Source organism: Myotis brandtii, unplaced genomic scaffold, assembly GCF_000412655.1.
Source record: "Myotis brandtii unplaced genomic scaffold, ASM41265v1 scaffold187, whole genome shotgun sequence".
Taxonomy (NCBI): Eukaryota; Metazoa; Chordata; class Mammalia; order Chiroptera; family Vespertilionidae; genus Myotis; species Myotis brandtii.
The window spans coordinates 766,580-778,479 of record NW_005356944.1 but is presented as its reverse complement, the minus strand read 5'-3'; the positions used below and the strand labels follow the sequence as shown (position 1 = coordinate 778,479).

The 11,900-nt window shown below is 58.8% G+C and overlaps 1 protein-coding gene across 1 annotated transcript in view; it reads left to right on the top strand.

Annotated features, from left to right (window-relative positions):
• Positions 1-11,900, top strand: part of NRXN2 (neurexin 2) — a 90,935-nt gene that overhangs the window by 22,422 nt on the left and 56,613 nt on the right. The window contains exons 5-6 of the mRNA XM_005864447.2: positions 909-1,210; positions 8,699-8,743. Coding sequence (XP_005864509.2) covers positions 909-1,210; positions 8,699-8,743 — 347 coding nt within the window. The remainder of the gene's footprint in view (positions 1-908; positions 1,211-8,698; positions 8,744-11,900) is intronic.

Here is an 11,900-nt window from a genome sequence, read left to right as displayed (position 1 = left end):
CACACTCACACACACACGCTCACACACACACACACTCACACACTCGCTCACACACACACACACACGCTCACACACACACACATGCACACGCACACGCACACCCATGAGAGCCAGGCCTGCCCTTGCACTTTCACCCCTAGCCACCTGCCTGGTCTGTGGGGTCTCACACCCATCCTCAGGGGCCCCAGGCTGTCTGCCTAAGGGCCCCTCTGTGCTGCCCTCTGAGGTCGAGTAGGAAGCTGGGGTGGGGTGAGAGCTGGCAGGATAGCCACCGGGTAAGCCCTGCCCATGGCCTGCTGCTCCCTGGTGCACATCCCCATCATTGGCATTGCCTTCCCGTGTGTCCTCCCTGTGCCCCCACCACACCTTCCCCATTCTTCTCATCTGCTCCCTGCACAGCAGGCCTCCTAGCAACTCCCTAATGGTGAGGCCTGAAAGGCCCCTGGGCTGAGAATGGTCACCTTCACCAGGAGAGGCAGGAGTGGGGGGCGGGGGGCTGCTCTCAGGAGACGGGCTCCCAGCGTAGGGCAGGCACTCCCGGGAGGGGGGTGGGGTGGGGGGGAGGTCAGGTGGAGCCTCCTGTGTCTCCACATCCCTCTGCGAGGGGGAGGGGCTGATGGAAGGCTGTGGGGAGGAGACAGTGAGGAGTCTGCTTAGCCTGGCCCGTGGCAGCTTAATTGTCAGCTGTCAGTGTGAGAACCACTTAGCAGCCTCCTGCTGAGGAAAGGGGCAGGGGAGCTGACTGACAGCAGAGGTGACGGGGCGGGAGAGGAGGGTGGCCAGCCCCGGAGGGGAGAGGGCCTAGAGCTGGCAGTCGCCACGGGGCCTGGGCTGCTGGAGGGGAGCAGGGCGGCCTGGCACACCCTGCCCCACTCAGCCTCTCCCCTCTCCCCACACCCGGCGTCCAGGCAAGGAGGAGTTTGTGGCGACCTTCAAAGGCAACGAGTTCTTCTGCTACGACCTGTCCCACAACCCGATCCAGAGCAGCACGGACGAGATCACGCTGGCCTTCCGCACCCTGCAGCGCAACGGGCTGATGCTGCACACGGGCAAGTCGGCCGACTACGTCAACCTGTCCCTCAAGTCGGGGGCCGTCTGGCTGGTCATCAACCTGGGCTCGGGCGCCTTCGAGGCCCTCGTGGAACCCGTCAACGGCAAGTTCAACGACAACGCCTGGCACGACGTCCGGGTTACCCGAAACCTGCGCCAGGTAGGGGGAGCAGGAGGAAGGCCAGGGCCCGCTGTGTGGGGCAGCGTGGGAGTGTGGGTGCCAGGCATCAGGGCAGGGCGTCGAGGTGTGGGGCTGCAGGGCAAGGCTCGGCACTGGGAGTGTCCAGGGGTGTGGCAGCAGCGGGCAGTAGCTTCAAGGACCGGGGAGTGGAGCTAGGGAGGCGCTGGAGAGATGCTGTGCTCCGGGGTCATTCCCTTCAGCCAAGGCCTCGCCAAGGGCAGGAGTCTGAGGGGCAGGGAAGGGCTGGGGCTAAGAATCAGGGGGCCTGGCAGAAAGGCCCCGAGGCAGGGAGACGCTGGCCTGGTGGAGCTGTGGTGTCCCGACACTGGGCGGAAAGGCACAGCCAAAAGCCGAAGGCCGAGGTGTGTGTGGGGCACAGTGCGGCCTGCTCCCAGGGGGCCACTCTAGGAAGGCAGGGACGGGCGGAGCACAGCGGAGGTGCAGCAGCTGCGTGAGGGAGCAGGACAGGGGCTTGGTCCCGCGCCTCCTCTGGGCAGCGCACTCCCTACTCTTTCCCTTCCAGTCCCTCCAAAGGAGCCCAGCTCTCCCTTGGTCCATGGCTGTCTCCTATGGCGAAGTCCATGGCTGCCTCCCACGGCTCCCAGCCGCCTGGGCAGGAGCTCAGAGGAGACTCTCGGGTCGCCCCCTGCAGGCAGGACAGGCTCCTCTCTGCAGTGTCCGCTCAGCTCTGGCTCCCAGGCGCACCCTGGAGCGGTGCTGACCTTCGTGGGCATCAGCTCGGTCCTCTGAGCGGCGGCCGCTTTGCCTCTGGCGAGGCGCAGGGTGGCTGGGACAGGGGGGCCCTCTCTGGCCAGGCTTCTGCTTGACAGCAGCCCCCCTGGCTTGTTTCCAGCCCTAGACGTTCCCGCCTCATAGAGGGTCCACACCACACCCTGTGCCTGCGGGAGAGGCCGCTGTGCACCTGCCTCCACCTCCCTCTCCTTCCCCGCTCACTCCGAGGCCAGGCTTTGGCCGGCCTCTCTCGGGGTCCCCTTGCCCTTGTAGCTGATGGTGGTGAAGCGTTTCCAGCTCCGCCTCCCGCACCGAGTGACGCCAGCACAGCGCGTCTCTCCCCGCGAGGCGCTCTCTGCCGGGCCACAGCCCTGCTCTTGCTAGTCAGCGCCTGGACTTCCTGGCTCTGGTTGTGTGGCGGCCGACCCTCGTGGTTTCTCCTCTTCAGCATCGTCCTCCCGCTCCTTCTCCTCCCCTTCCTCCCTCGAAAGGCGCGTCCATGGGGTCGGATTCCGGCCGACCTCTCGCTCTCCTTACCTGGTCCTCTTCGGCGGAGTGACGGCCTCACGGGATCCTCACAGGATCCTCCCGGGGGTCCTCCTCCTGCAGTTCCCCCCTCCCTGCGAGCTCTCCTCGGTTCCTTCCCAGCCTCCGCTGCCTCTTGCAGTCGGGCCGAGTCTTAGTGCGCCTGTGCTCTGAGGGCTGGCATGCCCGGCGGGCACCCCTCCTCGGTGCAGTGCCCTCTCATGGCACAGCAGTCCCTGACCGGGTCAGAGGTGTCCTGTGTGCCACCACTGTGTGAGCAAACCTGAGTGTGTCAGGTACACTTGTCACACTTTTACACGCCACACACACGTACTGCACATAGGACACGTGTGAGGGGCGCTGCCTTTGGCGCTTTCTTTCCCCAGAACCAGTGCTGTCACTGGGACCCTGGACGGGAGGAAGACCCTCTGGCAGGAAGACCCTGCGAGCTCAGAGTCCCTCTCTGTGCATCGTTTGGCCAAAACCCACGTCTTGTGTGTGCATTGGGTGTGGAGGGAAAAGGCACGGCCCCTGCCTCCCCGCCCTGCAGCTCTAGAAGAGACGGGGGGTTGGGGGGGGGACCGAGTGACTGGGCAAGACCCTGCACGTAGAGCTGCGTGGTAGAAACGTCACACGTTCTGGGAACTAGAGATACGAGAGGAGGGAGAGCCGTGGCGAGGGAGGGAGAGCACGGAGGGGCCGAGCCTGGGCTCCGCAGCACCGGGTGTAGACGGCGGCCACGGAAGCCTCTTCCTGGGCTCAGAGGCGTGGGTCCGAGCTGGTAGCTGGTGGAAGCGACTCCCCCGCCTGTTCGACCAGACGGGGCAGGGCGGAGGCAGCCACGCTGCCTGGAACACGGGCCTCCGGGCCACAGGGGTCTCTGCTTAAAGACCGTGATCCAGAGCCCCTTTTAAGAAGGGCTTCTGGGGGTACTTTTTGACTCTAGACCACGTCCATAAAGCGAGGTACACCCCTTTTTGGTGACTGGCCACCGGGGAAGGTCAGCCTCGGGGCTGTGCTCTCGGGTCATTCCCTTCAGCCAAGGCCTCGCCTGAGGTGAGTCCATCCTCACCAGGCCCTTCGAATGCGAATCTCCCAGGGCTTCTGAGACGTTACTGGGTCCTGCTGTCCCTAGGGTAGTGGCTCTCGCTGGAGGAGACACTTGGCAACGTCTGAGACCTTTGGGGTTGTCACAGCTCAGAGACGGTGCTACTGGCATCGAGGGGGCAGAGGCTGGATGCTGCTGGTCCCCCAGTGCACAGGGCAGCCCCACGGCCGGGAGGATGGGGCCCGGTGTCAGCAGGGCCGGGTGGAGAAACGCGCCCGGAAGGGTGTATGCAGTGTCCAGGCCATGTCCTCGGATTGGAAATCCCTTAGGATCTGAGGGGTGGTGTAGGGTTGGGGGCGGGTGGTTTTAAACCAGTGTCCCGTCTCCCAGGTTTTGTGGGCAGGAGCAAGGATGGGAGGCTGTGTAAGAGGTGACCTCTGCCTCCCGTCCAGGGTCCAGGCAGGGCTGGGAACACCGGCTTCCCCAGCGTTTTCCCCAAGTGGTTAGAAGGCCAGAGTGGGGAGGCCGGGCCCCAGAACCAACACCAAGGGGCCTCCCTTCCCTGGCTTTTGGGTCGAGAGGCCAGCTCCAAAGACGGGAAGGAGGCAGGTCTTCCCCCCTTTCCCCTCAAATAGATAATCCGCCCTGAGATCATCAGGAGGCCCCTAGGGCACGGCGCTAGGATGGGGGCGGCCTGGCTGAGACAGCGCCTGCTCCTGCCTTCCTCTCCCTTCGAACCCCGCCTGAGGCCACTGTGACCGGAGGTGTCTCCTGGGGATCTTTGCAGGAATGATTACCTTTGAGAATTCCCCAAGGTCTAGTTTAATGCTGCTTCCACTCTCCTCCCATAGCCCGTATTCCTCCCCCACCGCCCACCGGTGCAAACCCACTTCATCATTAGGCAGCACCAAATGTGGACGACAAGCTGGCTCCCAACGCATCACGTGGCGCCTCCCTGCCCAGCTCCCAAGGCTGCTTCTCAGTGCGGAGATTTCCAGGAGCTTCCCGGCCCCAAGGAGGCAGTCCCCCCGAAATAGGGTCCTCTGGGCATTTGAGGTTCCCTCCCCCGCCTTCCGACCCCGGGCCATCTTCTCTGGCAGCTCACAGGCTGTCATAGGATCTAACTGTGCCGCTCTGGGTACTCCGTCTGCGAGGCTCCCTAGCTCCCGCTGTGTTCCCACAGTGCTCCCACCGACAGCCCCCTTCACCCTCCTTTCTGCCCCGAGAAATCCCAGGGCAGGGGCTTGAGTCAGGCAGGCTGGGTTCCAACCTCAGCTCCGCCACTAGTTCCAGCCCGGAGGCAAGTTTTCCTCTCCGTGCAGCTCCTCATCGGCAAAGTGAGCCTTTGCTGACCGAGGTGGCCCCGGAGAGCACAGGCCTGGCCCCTCGAGCACGGACGGGCTCTCTGCCACCATTGTCGCTGTGGGGCCCTCACCCCTTCGGGCCTGGCCTACATGCCACCTTCTCCCCGAGCTTCCTTCGTCCTCCCACCCCACCAGTCTTTGTTCTGGGCCATGTCCCGGCGCCACCATCACATTCCGTCCGTGTGGGCGCTGTTTGCGTTCATTTCTCTTCTCTATTTTCAGGTGGTCAGCTCCTTGAGGGCTCAATGCCAGCAACTATGAGTCTCTTCAGTTGTTTTTCTAGGTTTTTCCCCCCCGGTTCACTTGGGCTCTTTCTTGAAGGCAGTTGGTGAGTTTCGGACCAGAGGACCCCGCAGATCTATTTCATACGAGCCTCGAACTACCCCTCGCCCTCTGGGAAAGACTCCCACTCGCTTCCCAGAGCCAGGAGGAAGGCTCCCGCCCCGGCTCTGACTTCCCGCCGACCCTGCCCCTCTTACCACCGTCCTCCTCTGCCAGCCCCTTGAGTTCAAGGGTCTGGTTTCTCTTTCGAATCTCACTGAGTTTTCTAACAACCCTGTGAGTGGGAGGTACTCCCTTGTTACCAAGGAGGGCATCCTTGGCCGATGGTCCAGTTAGGAAGTGGTGGCACGGAAGTCGTCCGACTCCACAGCCACTCCAGTTCTCTGCCTGGTGCTGTCATTGGTACAGAGTGCGAGGGCGGCTGCAGTCTGTCTTGCGGTTCTGCCACTCTCGGTGATTCTCAAATCTTGAAACCATCGGAATGTTCCGCCTGCTTCTCAGAGAACAGGCCCCTGTCAGCTCCGCGTGGAGCAGGCGTCTCTGCTTTGTCCTGAGTTTTTCTTGCTCGAGCTCCACAGAGGTTGCCTTCTTGCCGCCTTTTGTGATTTTTGTGTGTAATCCCCCTCGTGGCTTTCTTGAAGGGCTGGGGCTACATTCAGAGTTCAAGGTGCAGATGGGGTGTAGTTTTGTGCAAAGGCCCTTGGCCATGAGAAGTTAGCACGTGATGCAATGACCGACTTCTCCCTTCTGTGACTCGGCGTCCTCCTCCCTCATCGAGCTGCCATTCCCGGGCTCCTGCCCATTCCGGGCTCCTGCGCTGGTTCTGTGCGTGGGAAAACCCTTCCCTGCCCACTTGTTAGTCTGAGGTTCAGCTCTCTGGGTGCCGCCATTTGGGAAGGCACAGGTTGCCATGTCACGGGCCTCCAGGAATGGGTTCCAGTGGGAGCTCCACTCCAGTGTTTGCCCATAATTGCCCCCTCTGGCACCATCTCCATAACTGGGTTCTGAATCCCAATCCCTGGGTCTAGAGGGGCCCCTGTCACCTGCTCCAACCTTTCAGAGAAGCCTGGATCCCTGGACACCTTACTGGAAGGCCCAGGCTCTGAACTCACATCTCTTCCCTCTTCTCTTTCTTTTTTTTTAAAGTATATTTTTATTGATTTCAGAGAGGAAGGGAGAGGGAGAGAGAGAAATATCCATGATGAGAGAGAATCATCGATTGGCTGCCTCCTGCACACTCCACACTGGGGATGGAGCCCGCACCCTTGGCATGTGCCCTGACTGGAATTGAACTGTGACCTCCTGGTTCATAGGTCAACACTCAACCACTGAGCCATGCCAGCCGGGCACATTTCTTCCGTCTTAATCTTGCTTCTGAATTTGCTCTTCTATTTGCTATAAGGGAAGTTGTCCATGAAAGTTGGAAACTTTTAATTTTAGTTTCCACAACCAGTTCCAATTCAAAAAGAGTAGCAGTTGCACCTCGCCTCCAATGCCTCTTCTCTGCCTCGCTGGACTAGTGCCGGGACCCCAGGCAACTCTTCCCTTGTTTGGGTGCAATTGTTTAGCTGCCCTGAAGCTGGCTCCTCACTCTGACTAGTTGGTCTCTTCGCTTCACGACAGTCCTGCCATCTGATAGCACCGGCCCTGGCATTGCCCGCTCTCCCCGCGCTCCCGCCTCTGCCCCGCAGTTAGATTCTCGTCCTCCTGCTCCGTAAACTGCTCTGCTCACTGATAATTAATATTGGTTATTCAGCACTTCTAGCTGCTAAATATTGAATTCTGTTATTTTTAATTACGCGAGGCCCTTATTAATTGTGTTACTGAATTAGCCCTGTGCCCACTGGTTATCATAACTCTCTAATGGATCTGTCCCTGGGATACTTTTCCTTCTCACAACCACCCTCTCAGGCGTGCAGTTTGGTGTTTAATGGACATCAAGCAGTGGTGTCCCCCCACCTGATGCTGTATGTGAAGCTGCCTCGGCCCCCTTGACATCTCCCCCCGACAGACCAGGGTGATTTCCAAGGTGGTGGTTGCTGCCGTCTTTGGCCAGGAGAAGAGAGAATGAATGTGGGGATAGAAGAAGCTGGTTTCTAGCTGAGGGAGGAGTAGGGATGTTAGAGGTATGCGGTGTGGAGGGGGTGAATTTCTGGTTCTGGCTGTGGGCAGTGGAGGCTCAGGGGCGGTGGTGGTGGGTACTTAATTCTGGGAGGGGCGTCTGCCGAGAGGAGCATAAGAGAACTGGGGGTGGGGTGACTGAAGAACGTGGGGGACTTTTGGGGAATGTGGGCTCTGCAAAGTCAAGTTAGGCTGGAAGGAGGAGTCAGCTGTGGGTGGGAGAGGGGCAGGGGAGGGAGGGGGTTTGGGAGGATTAGATATGATTTGAGAGTGAGCCCTCTGCCAGCCCATGGAGGGCAAGGTTTCCTTTTCCTCATTCTCATTCTGGTGACAGCTCACTCTCTCTTCCTTTCTCAAGGAGGAGAAACAGACCAAAAAAAAAAAAAAAAAATGAGGAGCTGCCCCTCCCCGTGGTTCCCTGGATCTACCTGCCTGTCCTCCATCCCCAGGAAAAGCAGACAACCATATCCCCTCCTACACCCCTTGGGAACCCTTCCCTGTGTCCCCAGATGAAACCACCTCTCATTCTCGCCACTCCTGTGATTCTCTAGGGGTGTTGGCCACCATTCTCCCAGCCTGACAGCCAGCTGGCCCACCTCCAAACAGTTAACCCATTAACTCAACATGGTCATTGGTCAGCCAGTTGGCCAGAACCAACTTGCTCTTTAGCCAGTTCTCCGGAAAGCCATCTGGTTGACCAGTTAGCCAACCAACCCACCCGTCCATGACCTAAGTCCATAGTCCATCCCGTTCTCACACCCCTTGCTCCCCTCCCTCCCTTTCCCTCAACGTCCTAACATTTCAGCCGGAAGGATGTACTAATACTGCATAAATGGGTCTGCTTCTTAACCCCCTGCCTGCCCTCTTTCACCCTCTGTTGGAAAACCCCCCTTGCCGACTCTGTGTGTATTACTAACACGCTTATAACCCAGGGGACCAAGGGATGGGCAGGGACAGGTGGGGCGAGGTATGAGTGAAAGACTGAACTAACCTTTGTCTCATCTGCGGAATGTCGGCCATTTTTAAGTCTTTGCTTTCTCGGTCCAGTTCTTTTGTTGTTTTCTTCTCTACTAACCAAGGTCTTTAACTGTTCCCCTTCTCCACAGCAGGCTCTTCCTCCGGGAGGGGATGGGGGAGAGGTATCCAGAGGAGGGGTGGGGGCGGACTGGGAGAAGGAGGGATTTAATTTCTGTGTGTGTTTGATTTCTCCTTCCCATCCTAGGGTGGGAGGGTCTGAACAAACCACCAACTATATATGGGCATGTATTTCTCCTCCTTCCTTGAGTTTCACAGTTGGTCATTTTATTTTTCCTTTCTTTCGTTCTGTTCTTTTGTTGTCGTCTCCGTTGTTTTGTTTTCTTTGACCCCCGCCCCTCCCCCATATCTCCGGTGAAGCACGCAGGGATTGGACACGCTATGGTAAACAAACTGCATTATCTGGTAGATATCACTCTAATTGTCTTACCGTTTGGTTTGCCGTGGGTTTTTTTAACTGTTCGATTCTCCCTCTTTTGTTTCCTCCCCCTGTTTGATTTTGGTTGTTTTGCTCTTCCTTTTTCTGCGTCCTGGACAACCTTTAGATTTTTGCTTCTCCTTTAGTTTTCCTCTTTCCCTTTTGTTTCTTTTTTGGTCCAAACTCAAATCCAAAAGACAAATGGAAATCGAGGAATTTGGCCTGTCCCTGCCCTAACCCCCTGACTCCTGAATTCAGATTCCTGGCCAGAGGGGCCTGGGGCAGGCCCGTGCCCATCGGCTCTGGTTAGACCAGCCCCGATGCCAGGCTGCTTACTTCTATTGCTTTGTTTTGTTCATTTCCCCCCCCTCCCTCGTTTTTTTTTTTTTTTTCTCTCTCTCTCTCTGATTTAGTTTCTTTCTTGGTCTCCTGAAAATCCATGGAAAACACCATCCCATGACATGCTCCGCTCTGCTCACTGTCACTCCTGGACAGGCCCCTTGAGTTGGAGGAGGGGGCTGGGGTGAGCCCTCCAGTGGCAGCCAGCGGGGCAGGCTCCCCAAGGGGGGCAGACGTGGCCTGGGAGGTGCCCAGCAGCCTGGGACCGGTCCAGATTGCTTCTTCAAGTCACCAGTGCATACCAGTTTGGGGGCTGCCCCACGCTGGCTGCCAGGGAAGAGGTGACATCCCTACCCTCGCTTCTCAACCTTGCGGGTTCCTGGTCCCGCCTTCCCCCACATTCTGCATGGCACGAATGGTCTTTTCCCCCACCAGGGACAGCGTCCAGTCCCCCCACAGCTCTGCTGCTCTGACTAACACTGTGTTTCACACTGTCTTCCTTCCCCTCCATCTCTCCCCCCCTCTCTGTCCCCTGCCTGTCCAGCATGGCCTCTGCCCGGGGCTGCTTCCTTCCCTGTTGAGGGGTGAGAGGAGGAGGCCCAGTAGGGGTAACGTTGGGGTGGTTGTCACCAAGCTCCTCTGTTTGGGTTGGACTCAGTTCCCGTGAGTGTGGGTGTGGGTGTCTGGATAAATGCAGCTGGTGTGCGTTGGTGTGTGGGTGCGAGTGTGTGTAAATGTTGGTGTGTCATGGAGGGGTGTCAGTGGGAGACTGTACGCTGTGTTTGTGAGATTCTGCTGGTGACTCTCCATGTGTAAGTGCCGGTGTGAGCCGGGGCCGTGTGACTGCGTGTGTGTTGAGCCTGGAGAGGGCTCTGCGTGGAGGTGGTGTGGGGGCAGGAGCAGGCCGCCTGCGTGTGTGCCTGCAGGGCCTGCTGCGCCATCCCCTGGGATTCCCTCTTGCCTGCCAGGTCTGGGCTCTGCGGTGGCAGGCGGTTAGTCATCGCCTATTAATAATGCAGAGTGATTGAGCTCCAGCCTGGCGACCCTCCGGTGGACGTGTCTGCTCCCCCGGGGCCCACGCTGCGTGGGGCAGATGCCTGGCCTTCCCGGCCTCCCAGGTCTGTGTGGCTGGCAGGCTGGCAGGGAGGGGAGCAGGATAACTAGGCTCCCAACCTGGGAGGCTCCCCCACCTCCCCAGGAGGCCCTACCTCTCAGGTCTGTGTTTCCCCGAACCACAGACTCATGGTCGCCCTGTCCTCTGCTCGCCCCTGAGCCAGTGCCCCTGGCTATAGCCACCCTAGCTCTCCCCAAGCAGAGGTCTTATCTGGTCACGCCCAGCTGTCCCACGTTCAAATGGAGCCACTTGAGGTCCCAACACCACCCTCCCAGTCTGTTCCCCAGCTGCTGCTCCAGGTTTAGCTGCTGCCACTCCCCAGCCTCCCAGTACCTGTCAGGACCTCTCTTTACAGCGCTTCCCGGGGACAGGGAGGCGGGATCAGCCCCTGCAGCACCCCCGGCACCTGGGGAAGCCACCTGAGAGTGAGGGCCTGCAGACCCCCTTCCAGTCTCAGTTCAGTTAAAATGGACCATGTGACCTGGGCTAAAGCTCAGTCACCCTGGGCTGACGACACACCTGTGTGGCCTGTTTCCTGGGGTCAGTGGAAGGTCAGCAGGGGTAATGCAAGCGAAAGCCTGTGTGCTCCGTAAAGGGGCCTGTAACTTTACGAAGCTTATAAAACGCTAACTGATCATCTCAGTGTTGCCAGGGCCGGGTGTTTTGTAAGGATGCTGTTCCCTTCCCACAGCAAACCCCGGGGAGTGCTGGAGACCCTATTCCCATCCCCTTAGGAACTAGTCCTAAAACAACTGCGTGAGACCCCAGAATGCCTCAGGAATTGGGTCTGGGAGGAGGAGAGACGGGGTGCGTAAGCTGGTTACGAAGCAAAGAGCCCCGTGTGGTTCCCCCTGGCTCAAGTCTCGTCTCCGAGGGCTGTACTCCCCAGCGCCAGCATCGCTGTCGGGGATCGGGGATCAGAGCCGTTGCCCCGGGGTGGCCCAAGTAGCCTTGTAAACCCCGATAAATCTGTCGCAGGGACTGGCTTTTTCAGGGAAGACTGGAGCCAGAGGACAGGGCCCCGAGAGACAGGGTTCCCTGTTCTGGTTCCCGGGCGTTCCTCAGCCCGGCTCTTCTAGTTCTGTATTTACTTTTATTAACTCTTTTCTTGTCATTTGAACATTCCTCCCCGGGGGAGAGGGTGAACCAGTTGAGAGGTTTGGATTAGTTGTTGTCGGGCCGATGGAAGTGTTCTTGTAAAAATAATAATAGTTCTTTGTACATACGCCAGGGGCTCTGGTTCCTCGAAATAGCTCTCACTTTTTGAATATCATTTAAACTCCATGACTGTCTAGATTGCGGGCAGAGATTACTCCCAGTTAGCAGATGGGAAAACTGAGGCCCAGAGAAAGCCGGCTGTGGAACATTCCAGGGCTTTCATTTCGGTTGTCTCTGTGAGCCGCAGAGTCAGCCTGGGAGGAGGGCGAGTGATGGGAGCTGTTAAAGCCCTTTGACAGCTGAGAGTCAGAGAGGGAGGGCGGATTGTTTTAGAAAACGGTGGAGGCTAAAGGACTCAGGATTTCTGTCCTCAGCTTTTTCAAATCCAGATGCCAGGACGCACTGTGGGGCTGTAACTGCTGCTGGGCCATCTTCCTGGGGGTCTTTCCAGCCAGTCTCTCTCTCTAGCTTCTCCCCACCCCAGACAGATGGCTAACCGTCAGCATGCAGCGGCCTGCACACCTCCCTCTGAC